Genomic DNA, 27,403 nt, shown 5'->3' on the forward strand with positions numbered 1-27,403 from the left:
ATGCGCGGAGAGGTACATCCGGCGACTAGTTGCGCCACTAGTCGCCCACGGCTAATAGGCTACATTTACTGCAATGCCCCGTCACGCAGTTGAGCAACTAAAAGTCGCCAGAGCAGTTGCCGGCTCAGATGACGGCCGGCAACTAGTTGCTCAGTTGCGCCACTAGTCGCCCGCGGCTAATAGGCTCCATTTGATCCAATGGTCCGTAACTCGCCAGAGCAACTAGTTGCGCCACTAGTCGCCCACGGCTAATAGCGGCCTTACTTGTTCATTGTCAGTTTCCGTTTATTTTCTTTTGTAAAACTTCCATGGTGGGGGAGGGGGATTCGAATCCACATTGACCTCCTCCCCTTGGCTATGCCTCTGGTATGTATGTATGTATGTATGTATGTATGTATGTATGTATGTATGTATGTATGTATGTATGTATGTATGTATGTATGTATGTATGTATGTATGTATGTTTATAATATCTAATCTTGTTGATGGGAATGCAGAAAGTGTGAACGCTTCTAAGCTCATCCGACATCTTACTACCAAACTGAATTTCATCTTCCCCATTTTAATAATAATAATAATAATAATAATAATAATAATAATAATAATAATAATAATAATAATAATAATAATATGAGGAAGAAGAATAATCTCAATTTACTGAGTTTGACACTTCATGTGGATAGGTCTAGTTTTACGGCCGGATGCTCTTCATCACGCCAACTCTACGTGTAGGGTTCCCAAAACCAAAATTTAAGAATACCCTAGTTTTGAATGAGAAAATAACATATCGTAAAAGACTCGAGTCAGCTTCCTAAATCACCATCTCTACTGTACAAAAGTCACGGCATTTTACAGATTCTGATTTTTGCTATTCAAAATATTGTTGTGGGTCATTTTATTCTACAGAGTAGTAGGCGTATATACCATTTAACATTCATTATCCTCGTGGTTATTCACAATTTGCAAACTGATGTCATCTTGGAAAATTGATATATTGGTATGAAGGCATAAGGAAATATATCCTGAACCTCTCTTGTCTGATAAGATGTTTAGTTCCTATCAATTTGTTGCCTTAGTAGGTCATCTCCATAATGTTTCGCTGGAAATGGTACCTAACAAACATGGCATCTTGCGTTTTAATCGTTTTGAATAACAATTGCAAAAATGTCTCATCCTTTAACCAGTTGTCATTGAATGTATTATAATAGCGTTTCTCTGTCTTAGACTTTGAAGTCATTTTATGGTTAATATGTGTATCAATTTACAAAATAATCCACCCACTGCAGTCAATGACCTGCTTTTCTCACCCGTTGTTTCGTAATCATAACTAATAAACTTTAACAAAGGGAATTAAGTTTATGTGCATACACATGGCGATGTCTACAATTTACAGGAACCGATAAATTACATAACTCAGGGTCCATCACGAAGCCGACTAATGATGTACCTATTATTAGTTCTGAGAAGCTTTGTTTAGTAAGGAGAGGGAGGGGTAGCAGAAAACTTAAATCTGGCATCACAGTACACTTTGGTCATGGATCCAGTCTTAACATGTATAGACTTCGTCTTGTCATAACGAATGGTGTCCGGTTTATATTTGTACCCGGAGACCGGACAATTGTCCTAAAGCCAGCAATCTCCGCGTCAAAACCGGACAGTTCACGACCCTACCTATGTGGATGTTTCTGTGGTGGTTGGTAATGTAGCGTGTTGTATGTATACACTCCTTTTTTAAGACCACATTTATTTTTTACTATTATTTTTGTGAGCGATACGACAGCATAATAGTACCCCGCGTTGCCTGGGGAAATTTCTTAAATGCAGTTAAATACATCCCTCATCCCTCGATTCCATAAAAAAATATTAATTTTTCTCCCCAGATTTGCCTAACACTCCAATGCTAAGTTTTTATGTGCCCTAGTTTACCTCTAATTTTGTACAAACCAAAAATAGCCCCTGCAAACACCCCGTCTCGATTAGCTGATAAAAATAATTTGGAGCTTAGTTTCATCCGCGTTTTATCTTGAACTTCAATACTGAATTTCGCCGCCGTTCCCCCGTGATGGCGTTGAGCGGAGCCGTTCGATATGGCAACCCTGTTGTTGTAAGAGCAATACTGTTTTCTTAACATGGAATGAACTATAGATGAAGCAATGTAGATGGACACCAACATCCAATCCCCGAGTCAGGGAAATTTACCACATGCAGTTAAAATCCCTGGCATGGCCGGAATTCAAACCTGGGGCCCTCTGAACTGCAGGCCAAACACGCTAATCATTCAAAAGGCCAAACTTTAAAGAATCTATTTATTCATTCATTGAAATATCCACTATTAACACACACATGCACGCACATATTAGCATCCAGTGACCCCATTTAGGGATAGTCTGGGAAACACTGATAAAGCTTGTAACAATATCCCTTAACACGCTAAAGATATCATAACAGTAATAATTAATTATGTACAATACCTCTACCGTTATGTTGTCACCAAATTTACAGTAACAGAAGGTCTGTATGATATTTGCTGTTGTGTAGAGCACAAACTTGAAGAAGCTAGGATGGAGCGATGAACCCTGAGAAAGAACATATTAGTATGCATTGCAGTATTAACAGCACACACTCATTTGTTAACATCGAGCACAACCTACCAGTTTGGCCTGGAACCCTGCCAGGCAGATCTCAAGTGTTGTGGCTAAAAACTGGAACAGCATAACAGGGCTGATTATCTTCTCCAGGTCAGATATAAAACTGAAACGAATTATGAGCAAATCTAATTGAGTTTATTTAGTATTTAGGCCTATGTACAGGGATACAAATACAGTTGGGTGGTATCGTCAAATCAGAACATTCATGAAGAGTGTTTCCACAGAAACAGCATTCTGAAATTGCACTCTTTTATACACTATCAGATTTCAAAGTTCCGAGACATAACTTAAATAGGATTTTACTGGTTTGCAAGCAGATATACAACAAACCGATCTCCCGAGTACCTGTGAAATACTGTCTTAAAAAAGGGTAAAAAAGTGTGAAGGGCAAATGTTGTGCATGGTGGAAAAAGAACATTAGTCACTTTTGCTTTGCCTTTTGCCACTGACTGAAACAGGGACAGAACTATTTTTTTAAAAATTTTTGAATGCTGTTTATTCGGGGCGTCGACCTAAGAAGATCGTTTATCCCTACTTTGCACCATATGTTGTGAACCTGCGTGTATTTGGAAATGGCGAAAGTGTAAAGTGTTGAATTGCGAAGAAAGGAACATTAAGGACGACACAAACACCCAGTCTCCAGGCCAGGGATATTAATCATTTACATGTGACAGATATCATGCGATGTTTTGCAAGCAAAGGACCGAATCACTTACTATGTTCTGTGCTAGAGTCAACTAACCACATACTGACTGTACCATTTATGCACATTGTGCGCATTTTCTCTATTATTATTATTATTATTATTATTATTATTATTATTATTATTATTATTAATCATTTACAATTAAAAACCCCTGACCCGGTCGGGGAACGAACCCGGGGCCGCCGAGGCGGACGCGTTGCCCCCTACACCGCGGACTATTTGAAGCGGGGATATCCATCTGCACAGCGTACTGAGTTGCTGTTGCAGGATTCCGGGTTCGATTTAGAGGTCTTGCAGTTTAAACTGTCAACTTTCTTTCTTTCTTTCTTTCTTTCTTTCTTTCTTTCTTTCTATCTATCTATCTATCTATCTTTTTTTCCTCCTTGCGGTACGGTACATCGCTTCTGCTACTGGAATTTCAAGGTAGGTTTCGACATGAAAGGTGTAATACTTCCCTTGTAGAAAATAAAAATAGGATGCATGTTATTCTAAGTTTTAAAATATCCTTGTTTTATTAACTACGTCTTGAGGATAGTCCCTGTGACCATATGTTAATAGTTAAGGTTTAATATGGGTCAGAAAGACGTGTTTATGTCAGACGACGGAAGAGAGTGCAATCGAGTTAGCTGTATAACTAACAATGTTTCATGCTGAGATGAAATCTGTTATTTATCTTATAGGTACATGGATTATAAACTTTTACCCGAGTATGCTCTGATGGTGCTGAATACATTTCTTGAGTTCTTCAGCAAGTTGCTTGTCTAAATTACTATCCACAACTTGTCCGGGAACTTGTTCCAGTGTACTTTCCCCAAAAATATTGTCCAATGTAAAATAATGTTCTGTAGATGTTCTGAGAGCAGTTTCTTGCCAAGATGAAGATATTCTCTTTGTGTGTATTCCATTTCCCCGATGACGATTTAACACAGCACGTCGTAGATTTTCGAGCGAATTTCCTAGCATCTGTAGATGACAAGCTGAGTAAATCATGAAGGAGATGAAGAGAACATCAGCAGCAACTGTGATTGACGTCCCGACAACTCCCGCGATAACTTGGAAAAGAAATGCTATTTCGTACATCGGGCTTTTATGAGCATCGAACGGAAACCAGGCCATAAACGGGAGTTGTCTTTCATGAACTGTACCATCATTGATCAACATGTGAACTATCTTACTGAGGAAGGGTTCGAGACACCAGCTACCGCCAGCTATAATACCAGCCGTCACATATAATTTAATGATCTTATTCGTAAGCTGCGTGGATTCAAGTAAAATATCACTCTGTTCTTGACCCACCAGCACATCAATACCAGAAAAGTCTTCTACCAACGTGCTGACCAGTCTATCGATACGGTCCTTGTAAAGAATCATATCGATAATTTTGAATGATACCTCGATGTAAGAGAGGACCATAGAAATGATCATGGCCACATTCTGTAAATCTCCAAGGTACTGAAATGCTGCTATTGCCATCGTGAAACCGTGGGTTATTACCACAGAAAGGATGAATCCTGTGTAAACAGCGTATAGCTGAGTCTTGCGACGATGATCTTTGAATGTATCTAGTTGCCTCAGTCCTGTGTAATGCAAGAATTTCAGCTGAGTGTCCATATTTATCTCCATGAAGGGGTTTTCAATACTTTGCCCCACAAGATGGTCTGCAGATTTCCTAAAAGTAAAAATGAATGTATTATTTTCATCCTCATCGAGATCTCTTATTAACTAAAACTTATTAATTGAAATCCACATCATCAGATTAAATATTTATAAATAAGATACTACATTACCGTACACTTCTTGACACAAAAACTGGTAAATAAATAAATAAATAAATAAATAAATAAATAAATAAATAAATAAATAAATAAATACATACATACATACATACATAAAATAAAATAAACATTCGCTACAAATTGTCCCAAATATTGCTTGTCACTTTTTATATGATAGAACTACACTCAACTCTCGATTAACCGGGATAAAATAGGGTTAAGGCTTCCCGGATAAGTAAAATTGCGGTTAACCCGCAAAAAATTAAAAATGGAACAGGCGTACTAAAAGCACAGTTAAAATTATAATAAATGATACTACTGTATTGTTTTTTATTAACTTGCCCAATACGTTTCAGTAAAAGTAACAGCACAATTAATAAATAGAAAAATAAACAGCACTTTTCGTTGAAACTAATAAGGCAAAGAAAAATATTCAGACTGCCTAACTTTACTGTTTCTGATAATAATCAGTCATGGTTTTCTGCTTTTGTGCCGAGAAACACTGTTTTCTTCTCAAGTTTCTCAAAACAATATTTTCGGTGATGAGAGCATCATCCTGGCAATATTATCCCGACCCTTTGTAATTCTGTATTACTGTAACTCCTAACATTCGTGCATTTTTAGAGTTTTTGATATCGCGGTTAAGCCGCAACGCGGTTGATCCGATTACGGTAAATCGAGAGTTGAGTGTATGCAAGTTTATATATTCAAAGTATATATTGGACAAATGTACAGGGTGTATCAGAACTATATTGACCAAAAAAACAAAAACAGGGATGATCTTCGTTTCATATTAAGAAGGATGGTGCAATCGTATTGGCGGAGAAAATTGTTCTTTTCGAGAAAATGAGGTAAAAATGGCTTTTAGTGCCGGGATATCCCACGATGGGTTCGGCTCGCCAGGTGCAGGTCTTTCTATTTGACCCCCGTAGGCGACCTGCGCGTCGTGATGAGGATGAAATGATGATTAAGACAACACATACACCCAGTCCCCGTGCCATTGGAATTAACCAATTAAGGTTAAAATCCCCGACCCGGCCGGGAATCGAACCCTGGACCCTCTGAACCGAAGGCCTGTACGCTGACCGTTCAGCCAACGAGTCGGATGAGAAAATGAGGTTACTTTGCTACTTCCGAGCGGGCAATTCAAATTGAAAAATTCATCGTATTTGTTATGCCAGAGTACAAACTGCTGTCGTGCTTCAGGGAAGAGAAGGTGAGGGAGGGGAAGTGGGGTGCATGATGGAGACAGAGATAATGTTCCGCGCGTATGCACGCATTTCCTCGTTCGCAGGATTGTTCTTGCCCCTTAAGGTGAGTTTTCCAAGGTGCCATTGTAGCCGCACGGCGATAGCAGTCTCGACCTCCGCGCATGCGCAGTTTGAGTTTGGTCTGCGACTCGCGGCGATTGCGGCTTGAGCCGCCACACTGGTGCAGTGAGCAGTGCTGGCGGCCGCAGTCGCTGCGACAGTTGATAATAAATAATGTATCTGTTGTGTAGCAGTTAATTATTGAATTTGGGTACTATGTCGAAGCAACGAAAAATCGAGGGAGAGTTCAGTCACTCGCATGATATAGCTCTTTGCCACTTAATTTGCAAGCATAAATGTGTGTACGATTTTAAGCACCCGCAGTATGAGACAGTGTTTGGGATGAGATTGGTACAAAAATGACAGTAAATGGTGTCTTCTTATTATTATTTCATTAAAATGTCAAGGGAAGCCGTGTCACTAACGAAATCGCCCGTGCTCTCGTCCATTTTTGAGGGACTGGACTGCGCGACTGGCGACTGGAGTCGTGTCTAAGAAAACACCCCACGAGCCCGTCGCCTGCGGCTGCTGTCGCTGACATATATGGCGACCCCAGTCATGTGGCTCTGGCCGCCGTGGCGGCTACAGTCGCTCCTTGGAAAACGCACCTTTACAGGCCATATCCATAGTTCGTTTATTAAACAGCCGTAATTCCACACACAGTACAAGAACACGCTGTAATTTAGACACACTTGTCAGTCAGGGAATGCACCAGATCGCTTCTCCTCTCATCTTTTGGTCGCAGTAACGTTCTTTATTATTTAACACGCTCGAAGATGCAACGCTGCTGCCCCACGATTGTGTATTCCTTCACTCACAACATTGTAAATGGAATGAAATACTGATCGAATGAAACTATACGCCCAATGGTTTGATTACAGTAGATGTTCAATATGCCCCCTTCCTACTTCGATGCACAGTTCACAAGGGTGTAGTAGTGACCTTTGGACTCTGTTCAGGATGTGTGGTGTGTCGCGAACAACCTGGCAAGCTGCCTGTATTCTTGGTACAAGTTCATCTTCGCTTTCTACGGGGTTCACATCTGTGCAGACACTGCCTGCCGGGGCTGGGAAGCGACTATGTGAAACAAACGAGAAACGTGCACTCGTACCGAGCATTACCTCTGGCTCCTACTTTTCACTTCCCTTCCCTTCCCTCCTCTGACGCACAGCACTAGGCTGCGGCTTGCTCTCTGGCGTAGCAAATACGGGGTTATGTAGACGAAAGGTATCCACGAAATGTCACTGTAATATTTGTTCCAAATGGAATATAATAATTCATTTTACTCAAATAAAGTGTAAAATCTGCGGTAAATTAAAAAATGGTACGAAATATTTTACTTGCAGGGAATAATATGGATACATACTTTACTACCTTACAACTATTTTTTCTGCTACGTTACAGCGCTTCCGTATGTTTTTTGTTTGTCTAACACTTTCGTGTGTGATGTCTTTGCTCACTGAAGTCGTTTTCTTCGTGTTGCCCATTCGTTTTTTGCCCTAACTCATTTATTAAATGATATATTTATTGATCCAGGGATCATGCTATTATCCTTTCAACAAACAAGTAATATATTTATTGGTCCAGGAATCATGCTATTTTGCTGTTTGAACTGCCCGCGCTATTCATATGGACAAAGATAATAACAATTCACAGATATAGAACTCCCATTCGTCGGTGCAAGCCATGGACCTCAAGAAAGAAACAAAAGATGGCACGAGCAGCGGAATACAACATAAAGGAGTCCTGTCTACGGCCCGTAAGTACGTATACATATTTTTCTAGATATTTCTCTAGAAACGACCGTATTTCGTAATTTACCGCAGATTTTTCACTTTATTGGTGTAAAAACAATTATTATGTTCAATTTGGGACAAATATTACAGTGACATTTCGTGGGTACCTTTGGTCTGCTTAACCCTTTTCTCCGCCAATCTGATTGCACCATCGTTCTTAACATAACACGAAGAGCATCCCTGATTTGTTGTCGGTATAGTTCTGATAAGCCCTGTATATTAAAGAGTAGAATAAGGAGTATTTATTACGAAAGACCCTGGCAGGAGACAAGGCATACAAAGTTTGACGCTGATTCTTCCAAATTGGATTCCGCTCATTTTTGTCTCACAATGTACAAGGAAACTAAGTGAGTTTTTATCTTAGTAGGTTAGGGAAAAATAATTTACGAAATAAACAAAAGATAAAGACTGGAAATACATGATCATATAATAGCAACAAGGATATAATGATTGACGAAACAGAAAATGTCTCCTATTAGAATACTAGAAAATTTAGAACGGAGGCTAGATACAAGTTTAAAATTTACTTATGCAATGTCACAACAGTTGGTACAATGAAACTGCTGCTATTTTAGTCAGGTAAAACATAATTTGGAATAGAGTTAACAGAATAGAGCCATAGAAAGTATTGTGTTATAAACCATCTTGTTGCTATTTTTAAGACTCCATAAAATAACTATGGCGTTGGATACAGTACTATCTGATTAGTTCAATCAATCAATCAATCAATCAATCAATCAATCAATCAATCAATCAATCAATCAATCAATCAATCAATCAATCAATCAATCAATCAATCAATCAATCAATCAATCAATCAATCAATCAATACTGATCTGCATTTAGGGCAGTCGCCCAGGTGGCAGATTCCCTATCTGTTGCTTTCCTAGCCTTTTCCGAAATGATTTCAAAGAAATTGGAAATTTATTGAACAATCGCGCTATTTTACACTGAAAGGATAATACTCTTTAGCGACAAATACATTACAGGTAAGACTGGGATAAAATTGCGAATGTATCGGTGAATTAATGGCAAATCCTCTTCAGCCAGATTAATTAAATGTATTAAATTGTCAAGGCTATTAACAGTCTGAAAGTTTGATTCTGTTCCATGATTTCTCTACACAACATTTTACTGAACAACTCTGTGTCGTATGGTACCAAAGTAGAATAGTGATGAAGGAAACTGGAATTACATTACAAAATACCCATGTGAGTTATGTATAGAGGAACACGAACATATAATAAGACGGACACAGACAGGTCAGTGTGGGAAGAGAGGGCAATAGAAAGAGGGAAACAAGGAAACTCACGAAAACACAAAAGGACAAGAGCATTCTCCACATCTTCGTACACTGTCGTCTTCAAATAAACGGCTCTCCTCTTATCAATCCCAGTTCTTCTATATCCACCTTTGCTCGGCCCCGATGAACTCGTTTCTGCTTTCCTGCTTCATTAGCAGGGTGGGCATCAACATTTATCTTGACAAACATTCCGTCTTCATGCAGACAGTGTAGGATAAGAAGAAATGCGGATAAATATAGGAAATGGGAAGAAAAATCATATAAATACAGGTGGTAAAAGATTGGGAATACAGGACAAGCAGAAAGGAAAAAAAGAATCCCAATATTATTATATAAATATTGGAAAGGAACACACAGGTGTCAAATCAAGTCATATGTTGAGGAAGCTGAGAAGATATGGATACAGAATAACTGGGATTAATGAGGAGAGAGCCTGTCTACAGGGACATTATTTTATCTATTCAGGGGATTGTCACTCACCCGGTCGCCCGCGCTGCGAGCCTGTCTCCCGCCAAGCACTTTGCCGTGATGCGCTTCTTGGCGCCACAAGTTCCCCCCTTTGCAGTCTGCTGAGAGCTTTATCAGCGTAAGGTTCAGTTCAGTAAAGTGTTAACGTGTTTAGTGCTCAGTGTGTTGTTCCAATGCCATTGTCATTAGCGTGTTTATATACATAATACCTTCATAAAGTACAGGAAATCTTGTGTGAAAACACTGTACGATTCAGTGCCGAACGAGCGTTGGACGCAATACGGCAAAGTTCTTGGCGGGAGACAGGCTCGCAGTGCTTGCAACCAGGCGAGTGGCAATCCCCTGAATAGATTAAAAAATGCCCCTGTATTTGAAGACGTGAAGATTGTCCTTGTCATTTTGTATTGTTTGTCCTTGTCTCCTTTTTTTATAGCTTCCCTCTTCCCACTCTGACCTGTGTTTGTGTTCGTCCTATCATGTGTTCCTGTCACGTTCCTTTCTCTCTATACATGATTTTATACTTTTTCTTGTTCCTTTTCACTTCTAAAATACCAAATTGAGAAGGCTTCTTTGACCAGGCATGTCGAAGTACTTAGGATAGGGCGAGATCTGTATTGTATAAGTGAGTAAATAAGCAGATTTACCTAACTACGTTCTACAAAATTGAATATTTTCAACGCATTCTCATGCATGCTGTTATAGGCGATATGTGCAATAACTTGATTATTAAGGAGTAATATTTACAAACAAATGCTATCACATTTTGTCAAATTTGCATAAAACGGACCTCTATAATAACATGTCAGTGTTTTGTTTTTCTTTGAATAGTCAATATTAATATTCATTTCAGGAGTCGGACATGATATGGAGGGACTGAGGATGACTACTATGGTGACCTCTTTGGGGGGTCATGGTTCCGGGGTATCTGATGAATTTCGGTAGCATGTCCGAGAAGTTTCATTTCTTACAGTATGTTTCTAACACTCCTTTCAGCCATTCTTTCTCTGTTCAGTTTCTAAATCACAAATGTTAAATTTTGATTTATGATATTTTCCGGACACCTTATTCTTTGTTTGTATGTTTACTGCATGTTTTTAAATTATGCTATAGAACAGGGCCTCTCAAACGCCCAAAACCTCACGCGTGCAGATCGAGGCGCAAGAGCTCCGTGCACTGTGCACCGGTGCCGCTCGGCATGGCTCGGATCAACGCTTCGTCTCTGGGCTCCTCGGCTAAGCTCGGCTCAACTCATACCGGATTTGGAGCGCTACGGCGCAAGTGGGGCAGAGGGAGACAGGCGGAGCGAGCGACACAGGCGTGAGGAAAGAGAAAGCAAGCGCTATTGCTCCAAATCGAGGAGTGGGGGTCTGCACTCTGGTCAACCAAGCCAAGTCGTCTTTTGCACCGTGCACAGTGCATGCACCACGCGCATGCACACTGAGAGGCCCTGCTATAGAATATTCAGTTTTGTAAACTGCATGTATCGAAAATTAAGATTACAATAAAACTACTCTCTCCCGGATCTATAGTTTTCGAGATTATGGGAGGCGGGTATTATAATAACATGTCAACTTCAAATTACTGCGTGCAGATACGAAGTTATTTTCCGTACATGAAGAACAAATGGCTTCCTTCCCTTACTTTCTCTAATATGTTGTTTTATTCCAATTTTGGGGACCTTAGATGTCATTATCAATATGTTTAAGTTTAAAAAGCCGTGCGGTTAGGAGCGCGCAGCTGTGAGCTCGCATCCGGGCAGATAGTGGGTTCGAACCCCACTGTCGGCAGCCCTGAAGATGGTTTCCGTGGTTTCCCATTTTCACACCAGGCAAATGCTGGGGCTGCACCTTAATTAAGGCCACGGCCGCTTCCTTCCCATTCCTAGGCCTTTCCTGCCCCATCGTCGCCATAAGACCTATAGACTATGTGTTGGCGCGATGTAAAAAAACAAAATAGCAGAAAAGTTTAATAAGAGTCATTACTCAAGGTTAATTGCATTCTCGCCAATAAATTTTTACTGAGGCACATTTATACGATAATGCAATAGGCACTTTTCTGAAATAGTGATAAAAAGTGAATTCATAGTTTTGTAATGCTTAACCACCTCCTTGGTTTTTGAGGTTCTTTTTCTAGCGGTTTAACGTCGCACTAACACATTAAAAGTTTTCGACGACGCAAAGATGAGAAAGGACTAGGATTAGGAAGGAAATAACTATGGCCTTAATTAAGGTGCAACCCCAGCATTTGCTTGGTGTGAAAATGGGAAACCATAGAAAACTACTTTCAACGCTGCCGACGGTGGGATTCAAACCCACCATTTCCCGAAGGCAAGCTCACAGCTACGTGACCCTAATCGCACCGCCAACTCACTCGGAGTTCGTATTCTTATAAATCACTAAACTTAATATACATTCTTATATTGACTGACCATGTAGGCCTACCTCATTTGGTTGGACATTCGCCTTCTGTGCCCTCTGTTGCGAGATCGAATTCTGGCGCAGTCGCCATGATCATAGGCAATATGTATGTGCATGTTGTCCATGTGAGAAGATTTGCTTACACGTTGAAGAACCACAAAGGACACAATTTTGGCATTGCGGGTTCTCTTAAGATCAATGATACTTTGAAGGGCATTAATGCTGTAACCTGCCTACTGTAATTTCTTGATGGATGCAGTACTTTTTCATCCATCTCTCGGCTCAGGCCAGAGCAATGTGTAGCTTCTACCGAAGTCCCAGTGTTATCCAAGGCTGTGTCAATATGGAAGCTGCTGGGGTATGTGTAGTGCTGAGTAATGACATTCAGAGCCAGTGCGTCTGACGTGAGTGTTATGATAGGTGTTGCTCATAGGGTTAGTCGTGCCACAATAGCACTGCCTGGCCCAGTGAGAAAAGCAATGGCAAACTACCTCACTTGTCATTTTGCCTAGTACGCCTCGTTTTGGTGCCACCATTGGTATTTATGGTTTCCCTATAACTGCATAGCATTTGCTGGTGCCTCTGGGCTGATGACCTAACAGACTGACGATGCTGTAGCAGTAGTACAGTAAAAAGCCCTTTCTTATAAATGCTCTATTCATTTATATTTGGGTTGGTAGGTAACAAAAGTGTGTGTTTGTTGTGTTTTTGTCGTTGGTGGTATTTTGAGAAATAATTCAAGATTAATAGAAAAATGAACCAGCTAATGTACCCGTGCTTCGCTACATTGTATACGGAATTCTAGGTAAGGTACTCTACGTGTTGTGAGTAAGATTTTATTAAACTGCATTGCTCTTAGCGTTGCCCGAGAAACACCACTGGGAGGTCAACATACGTTGTTTCTCATATAAAGTCCGGGTTGGGGAGTTTACATTATAATGGCAGGCCTACTTGCCTACTGCCAATCACAATTTATCTGCTACAATTACAGGACCATAATTCGGTAAGAGTAAAAATCTGAAGTAGAAACCGTTTTCTTAAGAGGGGCTTTATTATTTGGTCAAGCTGGGGATGCTAATAGAGTTTCACTGATCCACACCAACTTACTGCCTCTGCTATGAAGAATGATGTCCCGCTTTTCAAACTCCTGCCCCACAATCACGAAAGCCATCTCACTCGTTGTAGGTGCGTTGCATCGACCCTTATGTTCAGCTGGTGGTTTTTCTGTCCGCATGAATCACAACTTTAAACTCCTTGACCTTCTGTGGCACTCTCCCTCAGTGTTATACAATCTCGTATATAAGGATTGTGATTATACGGAAGTTGTTGAAGTTGTGAAAGTAACCAAGGTTTCACAACAGCGAAGATATTGGACCGAAATTTCAACCCTTTCTCATCATCAACAACAAAATATATTTGTAAAAATGGACCTTCTCTCAACAGGCTCTTCAGGTTGTATTATCACGTTCCCTTCACGATACAGCATCAAATGACAAAGGTATACTTTACCAGCAGCCAAAATTTCACAGTGGATGGCGTGTGAGGTGGGAAGGGACAGGTAAGTCTTTAATTCAACCATGGTTCCATACATGTTATCACACGGCATCATATTAAACTCTTGAAACCGTTGCCAGTTGTTACATGAGGCGCGAGCGAGTCTGTGCCGTACATTAAGTACGATTGGGAATTACAGATGCGCGATCCGTCTCCCTTCACAGGTACGACAATGAGCTTCATGCCTAACGAATTCTGTTGTGGTGACACTGAACTTAATAATAAGGAGCGTAGAAGCCATTTAATTACTTAGTGTACACCCACAAGGAAGGGTGACACCGAAGTTAATTATAGGAAGGGACTAATAATCACGCAGTTTTGCAGATTACAAAAACAATCACGACAACAACCACCACCATCGTCACTTAGTTCGTTTCTATGACGACTTAACACTATTTCCACTCAGATATACTCCCCATTGGACTTCATTTTTTCTTTAAAAAAGCTATTTTTTCGGGGCGTCGACCTATATAGATCTTTTGCCCCTACTTGCACCATGTGATATGAATCTGCGTGTAATTGGAATGGAGGAAGTGTAGAGTGTTGAATGTGAGGAAAAGGACCTTAAAGACGACACAAATACCCAGGCCAGGGATATTAATCATTTACAATTAAAAACCCCTGACCCAGCCGGGAATCGAACCCGGGGCCACCGGGTGACAGGCGGACGCATTGTACCCTACACCGCGGGGCCGGACTTGGACTTCATTAGTAATAAAATATAAATTCGTGAATGTCTCTATTATTGTGGCTCGTACGGTAAAAATGTATCAGATATAAAATATTGGTAATTAGATTCTCTATATGTTTGTTCATGCAAGTTTTGGAGGTATTTGGAAGCTTTGAAAAAATAATGATCACGAATATTAGTTACCCCTAAAATCCCCGTGCGGTAAAATTGCATGAAGTATAAAAAAAGATCGAAAATTCTATTTTATTATGTACAGCTTTTGGTACCGCTAATATTAACGCAGAAATTTGGCATTTTCTTTCTTGACCTCCTTAATACTGCAATGCCACGGTATACTAATCAAATATTATATGGCTTAATGCACAACTCGGCTATCCCTAAACTTACAGTACATACGGAATTTCGAGAAACTCTGTTTAGTCATTTTCTGATTATGTAACAAACAAACAGAAATAAACTGAACTGACTCAACTTTTCTAGGCCTAATCCGAGATAAAACGAAGAATGGGGAAAGCATTTCAAGTGTACAGACAATGTTCTAATTTCATGTATGTGGTTGAGATTCTGCGCACGATGTTTCGAAGTATGAACAGTTACCAACAAGCCTCGGTGTTTCAGAAATGTATTCATCATCTGGACTTAGAATCTCAGTAATTTGTTCACCAAATTCGCTTTGTGTGAAAGATGATGGTTTGCTTCTTTTGAAATTTTGGAAATGCTGTTCATTTCGATTTGGTCCCATATAGCCATTGAGACCTACAATGATCGGGTTTGTGAAGTTTTAAGACGACCCCGCCCTGCTTTAATCAATAGAAAGCATGTTATACTGCACCAAGACAGGGCTCCAGCATATCGAGCAGTATTAATCTAACAGGAAATCTAGTACGCTAGTGAGATGGAATAGAATTACTACCTCACCCAGCATAAGTATCCCAGATGTTGTTCCGTCTGACCGCTTTGTTGTGGTTCGTAGCATCACATCATCGCTGCGTAGAAAACTGATTATCTTGAAGAATACCTGAGCACAGATATTTGCCCCATATCGAAGAATTGATATTGCCAATAAAACCAGTGATGGGAGAAGTACAAAATAAAAGTAATTGGACTGAATTACAGTTAAGTTACCTGAGAACATTGTACTCAGTTACAGTTACTTTTCATAAAGTAATCAATGAAATAACAATTACAATTGCAGTTACTTCACAGAACGCGAGTCTTTAGGAAATCACCGACATTGTTTTCACATCGGACTGCAATGATATGAAAGTTTGCAAGGAAAAAATACATTACTCCAATTTGTGTGGTTTTTTAGTATAGAGACATTAAGTGGCACTAAGACTAAACACACTCTCAAACTCATTGCTCCCAAACAAAGTTCTCATGTTTCATTCGTGTTCATGGCCAGCTGATTCGAAATATTTATTCAAATAGGGGAATGGAAATTCCTTAACCCATTTGCCGTCACATGTTTATTCCGGTTCCATTTTCAATAACACGAATCTAAATCTCAACCAGTAACCGCAGCGAACTGTGAGTAAATGAACGAGTGCGCGTCGTATCCTCAATCAATCAATCAATCAATCAATCAATCAATCAATCAATCAATCAATCAATCAATCAATCAATCAATCAATCAATCAATCAATCAATCAATCAATCAATCAAGATCTGCATTTAGGGAAGTCGCCCAGGTGGCAGATTCCCTATCTGTTGTTTTCCTAGCCTTTTCCTAAATGATTTCAAAGAAATTGGAAATTTGTTGAACATCTCCCTTGGTAAATTATTCCAATCCCTAACTCCCCTTCCTATAAATGAATATTTGCCCCAGTTTGTCCTCTTTAATTCCAACTTTATCTTCATATTGTGATCTTTCCTACTTTTATAAACGCAACTCAAACTTATTCGTCTACTAATGTCATTCCACGCCATCTCTCCGCTGACAGCTCGGAACATACCACTTAGTCGAGCAGCTCTCCTTCTTTCTCTCAATTCTTCCCAGCCCAAACTTTGCAACATTTTTGTAACGCTACTCTTTTGTCGGAAATCACCCAGAACAAATCGAGCTGCTTTTCTTTGGATTTTTTCCAGTTCTTGAATCAGGTAATCCTGGTGAGGGTCCCATACACTGGAACCATACTCTAGTTGGGGTCCTACCAGAGACTTATATGCCCTCTCCTTTACATCCTTACTACAACCTCTAAACACCCTCATAACCATGTGCACAGATCTGTGCCCTTTATTTACAATCCCATTTATGTGATTACCGCAATGAAGATCTTTCCTTATATTAACACCTAGATACCTACAATGATCCCCAAAAGGAACTTTCACCCCATCAACGCAACAATTAAAACTGGGAGGTTTTTTTCTATTTGCGAAACTCACAACCTGACTTCTAACCCCGTTTATCAACATACCATTGCCTGCTGTCCATCCCACAACATTTTCGAGGTCACGTTGCAGTTGCTCACAATCTTGTAACTTATTTATTACTCTGTAAAGAATAACATCATCCGCAAAAAGCCTTACCTCTGATTCCACTCCTTTACTCATATCATTTATATATGTAAGAAAACATAAAGGTCCGCGTCACCCTTGTGAATGCTGGGTCTCCAGAGTTGCCAAACTCTCGATTCGATGCATATCGATTACTAGAATGTAACGATCCCGGTTTTCTTCAAAAATTAAATTTCGGGTAAAAATTACATTTTTTGAAAAGTAAGGATTACAAGTAAAAATGACTAAAAAGTAAGCGTTACAAGTAATTCGATTACTGTTCCTCAGTTATTTCCCAACTCTGCCAATAACAGCTGATGCTGGTCGAGAAATTGGTGAAAATCACTAAACTGCTATATTGCAAAGAAGAAGAAAATACGTTGTATTAATTACTAGTTGCATTACCTGTCGCTGACAGGTTACTGTTGTCTTCATGTTGGCGATGCTCGACGTTAATGGACTTAGCATTAAAAATCTAAATTTCTTAATCTCTCAGTTATAATAGGTCACACATCAAAACTGTCTGTCTGTCTATCTGTCTGTCTGTCTGTCTGTCTGTCTGTCTGTCTGTCTGTCTGTCTGTCTGTCTGTCTGTCTGTCTGTCTGTCTGTCTGTCTGTCTGTTTGTTAGGTCATCAGTCCGAAGGCTGGTTGAATCCTCAAATAGCACAAATTACTTTTTCTTTGCAGTACGTGGCATCGGCACAGGTAGGTCTCATGGCGACGATAGGGTACGGAAGGGCTAAGAGTGGGAGGAATGGGGCGACAGTGGCCCTAATTAAGGTAAAGCCCCTGCATTTGCCAGGTGTGAAGATATGAAACCACGGAAAACCATGTTCATGGTTGTCGGCAGTGGAGTTCGAGCCCACTATGCAAATAGCAAGGACTTTTAGAGATTGTTGGTTTATTTTGTATTAATATGTTAAGTTTTTTAACAAGCTGAGGGATGTACTTACCATACCTGCACCAGCTAATACAGGTAAAAAGAGAAGGAGAAGTTGGGCGGTAATAGCCACGGCTCACACGAGAAGGAATTTATCAATTTCGAAACGAATAATCAAGTACTGGTTGAGATTAAAAACGGGAGGAGGTGGTGAAGTTTTCGGCATAGCTTATCAGCACCAAATGAAACATCTAAACGAAGGCTACTGGGTGGATGGGGTGAAGAAGTTTCTAGAATACACAAGAATGGGATCTCACTGGGAAAGCAATGCATCAAGGGACGACAGGAGATTGTATAAGAAGATCGTTCAAAGAGTGAAAGATATATAAAGACAAATAATAAGTTCAGAATGCGACAGCAAGTGAACACTAACAGAATTTTGTCAAATAAATGAAAACATGACTATAAGGGCACAAATGTTAACGAAAAGGGAAATGAGAGAAATAATCTGGTGGTTGATGGGAGTTTATAAAAATAAAGATTTAAGAGAAAAAATGAAGAAAATAAATGTATTTTATGTAATTCACATATGGAAGTGGCACATCTGATTAAGGACTGTAAAGAAATGAGAAATATTAGAGAGAAATATATAGATAAGGAAGAGTTGGATAAAATCCTAAATGAACATGAACTTTGCACACTTGCTAGACTGTTAAACAGAGAATGGAAGAAACCTGGAAAATTAACAAAATTATTTAATATTATTATAGGTATTTGGAAAAAATATAAAGAAAGCAGAGAAAACTACATGTAGTTACGGTAGAGGTATTTTGGACTGTACAACTCGGTTGGTAAGAGGACGGGATAGGACGCCCTATCTCAAATATATGCAGAGATTCTGGAAAAGAATGACAGAGACATATGTCGAGGGAGGAGTGAGGGAGACGGGGCACATGAGGAGACGGATTTCCGCATGATTTGGCCGACCGCAAAGGGAATGGTGAGAAATTTGCTGGGGATGTAGGGGTCTTTCCGTTTGGGCCCCACGGGTCATCCTTGGGAGGGCGGCTCCTTTTCTCACCAGAGGGGATTACACGGCCGGACAGTAGTTGTAAGAGTGGCGCCTTACACGTGGACTGGTTTCTCGCTCGTGTAGGGGGCCAACAAATTAATTTTAGGATTATAGGGTTAATTTAGATGTAGGGGGTGCCCTAATATGTGGAGCTGCCCGTATTAGTGGCAGCTTAGTAGATTTAGTTTAGGGGTAGTGCCTTGCACGGAGACTGGTGCGGGGAGCCACCAAGTTAGTGGTAAGATTATAGGGTTTTAGGGTTGTCCATTACATGTGGACTGGTCATCCGCCCATGTAAGGGGACGCTTAGTAGCTGATATAGTTTTTAGTTGTTTATAATCGTTCAGTTTTGTTAGTTTTAATGGTTCTTTCTGTTTCATGTAATCTGGCATTGTGAGTATGTATCTGGGCGCAAAGCCTGTAATATTTAATAAATTACTATTACTATATTGGAAAATGCAGTTTCTATAACTTTTTCTGTTTAGATACGAGATAGAGTTGGTATTTAATAATATTAATGTTATTGTTTTTACGTCCCACTAACTACTTTTGATAGTTTTCGGAAACGCCGAGGTGCCGGAATTTCGCCCTGCAGGAGTTCTTTTACGTGTCAGTAAATCTATTGTTATTATTATCACAATTCAATACGGATAAAAACATGAAGTTTATATCTTACGAGTACATCTATCAATACTATGTTGATGTATTTGAGCATGTTCAAATACTATCGGACTGAGCCAGGATCAAACCTGCCAAGTTGGGGTCAGAAGGCCAGCGCCTAAATCGTCTGAGACACTCAGTCTGGCTAATTAGTATTTGAGGAGATTATTGGACATTTAAAAAATTGATAATCACTATTATCTCCGTTATTATTTCTCATACGGCAAAACGCATGAAATCTAAAGTAACAGAAATAATATTTTGCACATTTTCTAATGATAACTGTTTCGATACAGCTAATATTAACGTGCAAATTGGCATTTCCTGTTTTGTCTCCGTAATATTCCTATGCCACTGCTTACTGATCAGATAATATTCAGCCTAATGAACAATCCGAATATCGGATGAAGGACCATCTGAAATCTAAGATCTACCGGACTGCTATCCGTCCCGTCGCTCTCTACGGCACTGAGTGTTGCCCTGCTACCAAGGGGGTAGAACGTCGACTAAGCGTCATGGAGACAAAGATGCTTAGGTGGACAGCTGGCATCACTAGACTGGATCATATTTCAAATGACAATATTAGGAAACGCTTTGGCGTTGCACCGATCCAGAAGAAAATGCAGGAAAACCGTCTGCGCTGGTTTGGACATGTGTTGCGTGCAGAAGACAATACACTGGCAAAGTCAGCGTATATATTGGAAGTTGCTGAAAAGAGGCCTAAGGGACGACCAAGACAGCGATGGACCGATACAGTGCACAACGACCGGAAAGCTGTAAGACTACATCCTGACATGGCCCGTGACCGAATTAAATGGAGACAACGAATCCACATAGCGGACCCTGCCACCAGGCGGGACAAACACTAAAGAATAAAAAGAAGAAGATTGAACTAAAATACTGTACTGAATTACGAGCAGTTCAGTTTAGCTGTTTTCCGTGATGTCGTAGCAAACAACCAACCAACCAAACAAACAAACAAACAAACAAACAAACAAACAAACAAACAGAGGTCAGTTTTTGACAGTGGGGGTGGTGATTATTGTTTGAAGAGAAAATACAACTATGCAACCATCCTCTATATAACACTAACCAGAGAGAAAACATGCAAAGGATCCGACACTTCGAAAAATGAAAGTATCAACCAAAGAAGGACAGGGCCACGCAGGGCGTGAAAATGAAAGACTCCGTAGGCCTCTGAAACATAACACCGGCGGTGTCGGAAAGGGACAAGAGTTGACCAAGAGAGGTCGGATAGCATAGATGAAAGTGATGAGCCTGGCACAAGTAAGTGGAAGCAATTCCAGGACTCAGCGAAGGGCTCCGTGGTCGCCAACCCACGTTCGCCCCAGATCACAGCCCTTAAGGCCCCTTCTAGTCGCCTTTTATGACAGGCAGGGGATACCGTGGGTGTTATTCCACCGCTCCCACCCACAGGGGGTTACGTTCTTGACATTCATGTTAACGACTGTTTTGTCTATTTTCAAAGGGTGTATTTGTTGAATAGCATCGTTACTGATTCATCACTGAGACGGCCGCGATTTCAATACCGGCTAGTGCAAGTAGGGTTGTGGTTCAGATTCCATGTACAATTGGAGGTCCTGTGGTTATTATCACGATAACAACAGTCTCATGAAACCACAAGCTTGATATTGTATAGTGAAGGATAAAGTTATTTTATAATTCCTGTTTTAACTGCCAATGTTTTTAATAGACGCCAGGATGTCCGACTTTTTTTTAAAGGCTGGAAACCAGCGACACAGAGTTGTCACATTTAAACACCTCAAATGCCTCAGACTTCGGTCAGGATCGATCCCAAGCAGAAGGACAATGACAGACTGTCTATATCACTAAGACAGCCATTTGTTGTAGTGATTCTATGGCACTATAGTATTTCAAATCTTATGTGTAGGTACAGTGCTGTTCGCGCACAATTTTTTTAGCCCCCGGCTCCCTAGCGCCGTAAAAAGCGGTAATACCTTTATAACGTTTTCAGTACACTGCTTTACCAACCTTTTTAACCATTACTGAATTAAACCTATATGTAATCGCATAAAACTGTTCTTACCTGATGGTAAAGACATTATGTTTAGTCACACCCTGTAGTTCCACCCACACACAACACTATGATATACTTAAAGACTCCCGAGGTACCGAAGCTTCTCCCTCAGTGACCGGTTCAGTTTCTGTCAAGAACCGTAAGGGCAGGTGCACTCCAACTACATTCTCACTATATATATTGACTGAATATAACAAATGGTCACTTTTGTACAAATTATTTTTTATACCTATTTTGCTCCACTTGCCAGGTGCGCACTTGACTTGCGATTTATGGTCGCTGTGACAGAAGTATCACGGATAGCTCTTTGCTCCGTGTAAGGCCTAAACGATGCAAGAACGTCTGTTGCCTTCATACGATTTCTTTTTTATTTTATTTTTACAATTGGTTTTACGTCGCTCCGACACAGATAGGTCTTATGGAGACTACAGGAGTGGAGAGGAAGTGGCCGTGGCCTTAATTAACGTACACCGGGCGAGTTGGCCGTGCGCGTAGAGGCGCGCGGCTGTGAGCTTGCATCCGGGAGATAGTAGGTTCGAATCCCACTATCAGCAGCCCTGAAAATGGTTTTCCGTGGTTTCCCATTTTCACACCAGGCAAATGCTGGGGCTGTACCTTAATTAAGGCCACGGCCGCTTCCTTCCAACTCCTAGGCCTTTCCTATCCCATCGTCGCCATAAGACCTATCTGTGTCGGTGCGACGTAAAGCCCCTAGCAAAAAAATTAACGTACATCCCCAGCATTTGCCTGGTGTGATAATGGGAAACCACGGAAACCCATCTTCAGGGCTCCCGACAGTGGAATTCGAACCCACTATCTCCCGGATGCAAGCTCATACGATTTCAAGCCAAGCATTACTGAAAATGCAATTCTAGTAGTTACATATTGTCAAATGAGTAAAGACATTGTTGATGAGTTGATCACGACAGCAACAGTCTCGTACCAAAAATTACAGAGGTGCAAGATGGGGAGCGTTTATCAGTAAAGCTGAGTAAAGTACAGTTTCATATTCGGTGAACAAGTGTTGATTGTAAGTAGTTTTGATACACGGATATCGTCAAATACGATGATAAATTGTATAAAGGAAATCAGACGAAAAAGGCAGAAATGCATAAAAAGTAAAAATATATGTTTCCAATCTCCTTTATCAACCGCCTTATATGTGTAGGTGCTGAAGCTGTACCTTAATTAAGGCCATGGCCGCTACCTTTCCCATCCCTCCGTCGCCGAAAACCTTGGATGAGATAGTGCGATATTAAACCGCTAGCAAATAAAATTAAATGTGCCTAAGCTACTAATTCCGAGATAGCGACAGTCGCGTCGCCCAGAAAATAGTTCTGGTTACATCATTTCAATAGCTGCGATTATGTAGTCACATGCATTCGCTTTGCAGCTAAACAAGTGTGCGATTAATTGCAAGTGCACGCACTCCTGCCTAATGCTTCCGATTTCGTGCACTTACATAACGTGTACAGGCAACCCGTCACGCATCAAGAGCAGCACAGTTGCTTATACAATCTACATCGTGGCGAAGTAACATTATGTTCGAGAGAGGTAGTAAACTACTGTAGAAGACAGCTACGTGTTATTAATCACAGAATTTGATCTACCAATCGAAGAATGGTCCGCATTATTTCAAAATTGACTGAGGGCTGTACAATATTCCACTGAAGGACAAGGAATGCTACGATCTTATTATTGGAGGTGATGATTCAGCCCTCATACACTAACAATGATTTTAGTTTAACGTCCCACTAAATACTGTTATGTTTTCGGAAATGCTGAGGTGCTGGAATGTTGTCCTATCGGAGTCTCTTTTACGTGCCGATTAGGCAATCAGCATAAAGCTAGCGTGTATGAACACCTTAAAATACCATCGGCTTAAGCTGGGATCGAACGCTTAACATATGTCTGACTTAAATTTCTCATAAGATTTCGTACAAACGCAACAATGATGAGTCATTGACTATGCGGTTGAAAGAGAGCAAGAGTTGATGAATGAAGGTCGTAAAGAAAGAAGGCAGTGAGTATATAGAAGCAATGTCCGACGCGTAGTCTAAAACACGTTAATTGTGAAACTTCTAGAAAATAACGAAGTTATGTTCCGTGCTCTATGTTGAAGAGATACATCAATGAACATGTGTGCTGATTAGAGTACTGCTTGACCGAACATGAAGATATCGTGGCTCTAGCCGCGGTACGAGAAGGATCGTTGGTGACGAGCGCAGAGGAGTTGATTATTGTGCAGTTGTGTGTAGCCAGTGATAGCCAATGTTAAGTTCATGTTTTCAGTAGTAATCGATATTTAGGATAAGATCAAATGATAATTGAAAGGAAAACCACGATAGTGATTACACTGACCGCGACACTCCCAGATCAGCACCATATGAGATTCATGACTGTATCTACGATACTCTAAAAATTCTTGAAAGTTACGTCGAAATTATACAATTTAAATGGAATATAAAGACAAGTGCACATTAAGGTGAAGACTCAAGAAACATTGGGCAAAATACTTTCAGAATTTTCAAGCGAGAAGGTTTTCCTTCGCCGAAATGGATATCGTAGCAATTGTTGAAGAATGTGAAAATAGGTTTGTACCGTAAAAGGTGGTAAGGAATGGTAAAGATCCACTATATTATAACAGGGAAGTAGAGACTAAAAAGGAGGTGCAGGTTGGAAATAAATAGAGCTATAAATGGTAGTGGAAGTAAGGAGAAATGGAAGGAACTTACTAGGAAATTGGATCTAGCAAAGAAGTCAGCTAAGGATAACATGATGGCAAGCATAATTGGCGGCCATACAAATTTTAATGAAAAATGGAAGAGTATGTATAGGTACTTTAAAGCAGAAACAGGTTCCAAGAAGGACATTCCAGGAATCATTAATGAACAAGGGGAGTGTGTATGTGAAGATCTTCAAAAGGCAGAAGTATTCAGTCAGCAGTATGCAAAGATTGTTGGTTACAAGAATAATGTCCAGATAGAGGAGGTGACTAATACTAAAGAAGTATTAAAATTTACCTATGGCAGCAATGACATTTACAGTAAGATACAAAAGTTGAAAAGCAGCTGGAATTGATACGGTTTCGGGGGATATACTGAAGACAATGGGTTGGGATATAGTACCATATATGAAGTACTTGTTTGATTATTGTTTGCATGAAGGAACTTTACCAAATGAATGGAGAGTTGCTATAGTAGTCCCTGTATATCAAGGAAAGGGTGATAGACATAAAGCTGAAAATTACAGGCCAGTAAGGTCTCTCAACGAATTGTACGCTACTTTGGACATATAATGCGCCGAGATGGTAGTCTACAAAAGCTGATTGTTGAGGGCAAAGTCCAGGGAACCAGACAACGAGGACGAATACCAACGCGATGGATTGACATGGTGAACGGCCCCCTACAGTGTTCTCTCAGAGTAACCACATTGAAAGCTTTAGATAGGGAAGAATGGCGGAGTATGGTTCATCGGCTAGAGAGCTGAATATTATGATAGTCACGACGCCTCAGTCATGAGGCAAAACGAAGAAGAAGAAGAAGAAGTATGTAAGCTTTGGGAAAGCATTCTTTCTGATTATATAAGACATGTTTGTAAAACTAATAACTGGTTTGATAGCAGGCAGTTTGGGTATAGGAAAGGTTATTCCACTGAAGCCCAACTTGTAGCATTCCGTAGCAGATATAGATATAGCAGATATCCTGGATTCAGGAGGTCATTTTCATTGCGATTGACCTGTCTAAGGCATTTGATAGGGTAGATCATGGGACACTACTGGCAAAAATGAGTGCAAATGGACTAGACGAAAGAGTAACTGAATGGGTGGCTTTGTTTCTAGAAAATAGAACTCAGAGAATTAGAGTAGGTGAAGTTTTATCTGTCCCTGTAATAATTAAGAGGGGAATTCCTCAAGGCAGTATTATTTGAACTTTATGTTTTCTTATATATATAAATGATATGTGTAAAGAAGTGGAATCAGGCATACGGCTTTTTGCAGATGATGTTAATCTGTACAGAATAATAAATAAATAAGATTGTGAGCAATTGCAAAATGACCTCGATAATGTTGTGAGATGAACAGTAGACAATGGTATGCTGATAAACGGGGATAAGAGTCATGTTGTGAGTTTCACAGATAGGAAAAGTCCTCTCAGTTTTAATTACTGAGTTGATGGGGGTGGAAGTTCCCTTTGGGGATCATTGTAAATATCTAGGTGTTAATATAAGGAATGATCTTCATTGGGGTAATCACATAAATATGATTGTAAATAAAGGGTACAGATCTCTGCACATGGTTATGAGGGTATTTAAGGGTTGTAGTAAGGATGTAAAGGAGAGAGCATATTTGTCTCTGGTGAGACCCCAGAGTATGGTTCCAGTGTATGGGACCCTCACCAGGATTACTTGATTCAAGAACTGGAAAAAATCCAAAGAAAAGCAGCTCGATTTGTTCTGGGTGATTTCCGACAAAAGAGTAGCGTTACAAAAATGTTGCAAAGTTTGGCCTGGGAAGACTTGGGAGAAATGAGACGAGCTGCTCGACTAAGTGGTATGTTCCGAGCTGTCAGTGGAGAGATGACGTACGAGTACATCAGTAGACGAAAAAGTTTGACTGGTGTCTTTAAAAGTAGGAAAGATCACAATATGAAGATAAAGTTGGAATTCAAGAGGACAAATTGGGGCAAATATTCGTTTATAGGAAGGGGAGTTAGGGATTGGAATAACTTACCAAGGGAGATGTTCAATAAATTTCCAATTTCTTTGCAATCATTTAAGAAAAGTCTAGGAAAATAACAGGTAGGGAATCTGCCACCTGGGCGACTGCCCTAAATGCAGATCAGTAGTGATTGATTGATCGATTGATTGATTGATTGATTGATTGATTGATTGATTGATTGATTGATTGATTGATTGATTGATTGATTGATTGATTGATTGATTGATTGATTGATTGATTGATTGATTGATTGATTGATTGATTGATTGACTGACTACAATAGACTCTGCAGTACCTGGAACTCATTTCGTACGGGGTTTTAACGCCCCAATAGAAATACAGGTACCACATAGGATCACTGGAGAAATTTTGAACAAGTGTGGGACAGCATTATCAGTGTCTGATTAAACTCTGATTACCTCAAGTACAAAGTGAGTAATGGGGTGAGGGTATATAAATGTTGAAAACACATATCTCTCGTACTTAGAAATTAGTGGTTATAAGGCGTTAATTAACTACGATGAGCAGCCTTCAATATGTTCATTTTACAGTAGAATAGGACATTTTATGACCAGTTATCCCAAGTGAAAACTGCCAGTTCAGACGCCAGCTAACCGCGACACATCAATCTGGGCAACCTTGTCAACAGGTTACCTACGCACATAGCGAACCATATTACATGCAAATCAGCTAACATCAACACAAAACCAGATTTCAACGTCATCAACCCAAGGTCTCTCCTATCATGCGCTGCGAGATACAGATAAACAACTCGAAGGTTCTTATGACGCAGTAGGCTCAGCCGAGCAAAACAGCCGGAGGCAACATCACACACGCATGAGCTAC

General features: G+C 40.2%; 1 protein-coding gene across 3 annotated transcripts in view; it reads right to left on the bottom strand.

Annotated features, from left to right (window-relative positions):
- Positions 1-27,403, bottom strand: part of LOC136856815 (odorant receptor 82a) — a 344,377-nt gene that overhangs the window by 83,316 nt on the left and 233,658 nt on the right. For all 3 annotated transcript variants that reach the window (XM_067134948.2, XM_067134949.2, XM_067134946.2), the window contains exons 2-4: positions 4,058-5,023; positions 2,652-2,751; positions 2,472-2,576 (exon numbers count right to left, since the gene is read on the bottom strand). In XM_067134948.2, the coding sequence (XP_066991049.2) occupies positions 2,472-2,576; positions 2,652-2,751; positions 4,058-4,977 (1,125 nt within the window). In that variant the 5' untranslated portion in view covers positions 4,978-5,023. The remainder of the gene's footprint in view (positions 1-2,471; positions 2,577-2,651; positions 2,752-4,057; positions 5,024-27,403) is intronic.

This window comes from Anabrus simplex, chromosome 1 (genome assembly GCF_040414725.1).
Source record: "Anabrus simplex isolate iqAnaSimp1 chromosome 1, ASM4041472v1, whole genome shotgun sequence".
NCBI lineage: Eukaryota > Metazoa > Arthropoda > Insecta > Orthoptera > Tettigoniidae > Anabrus > Anabrus simplex.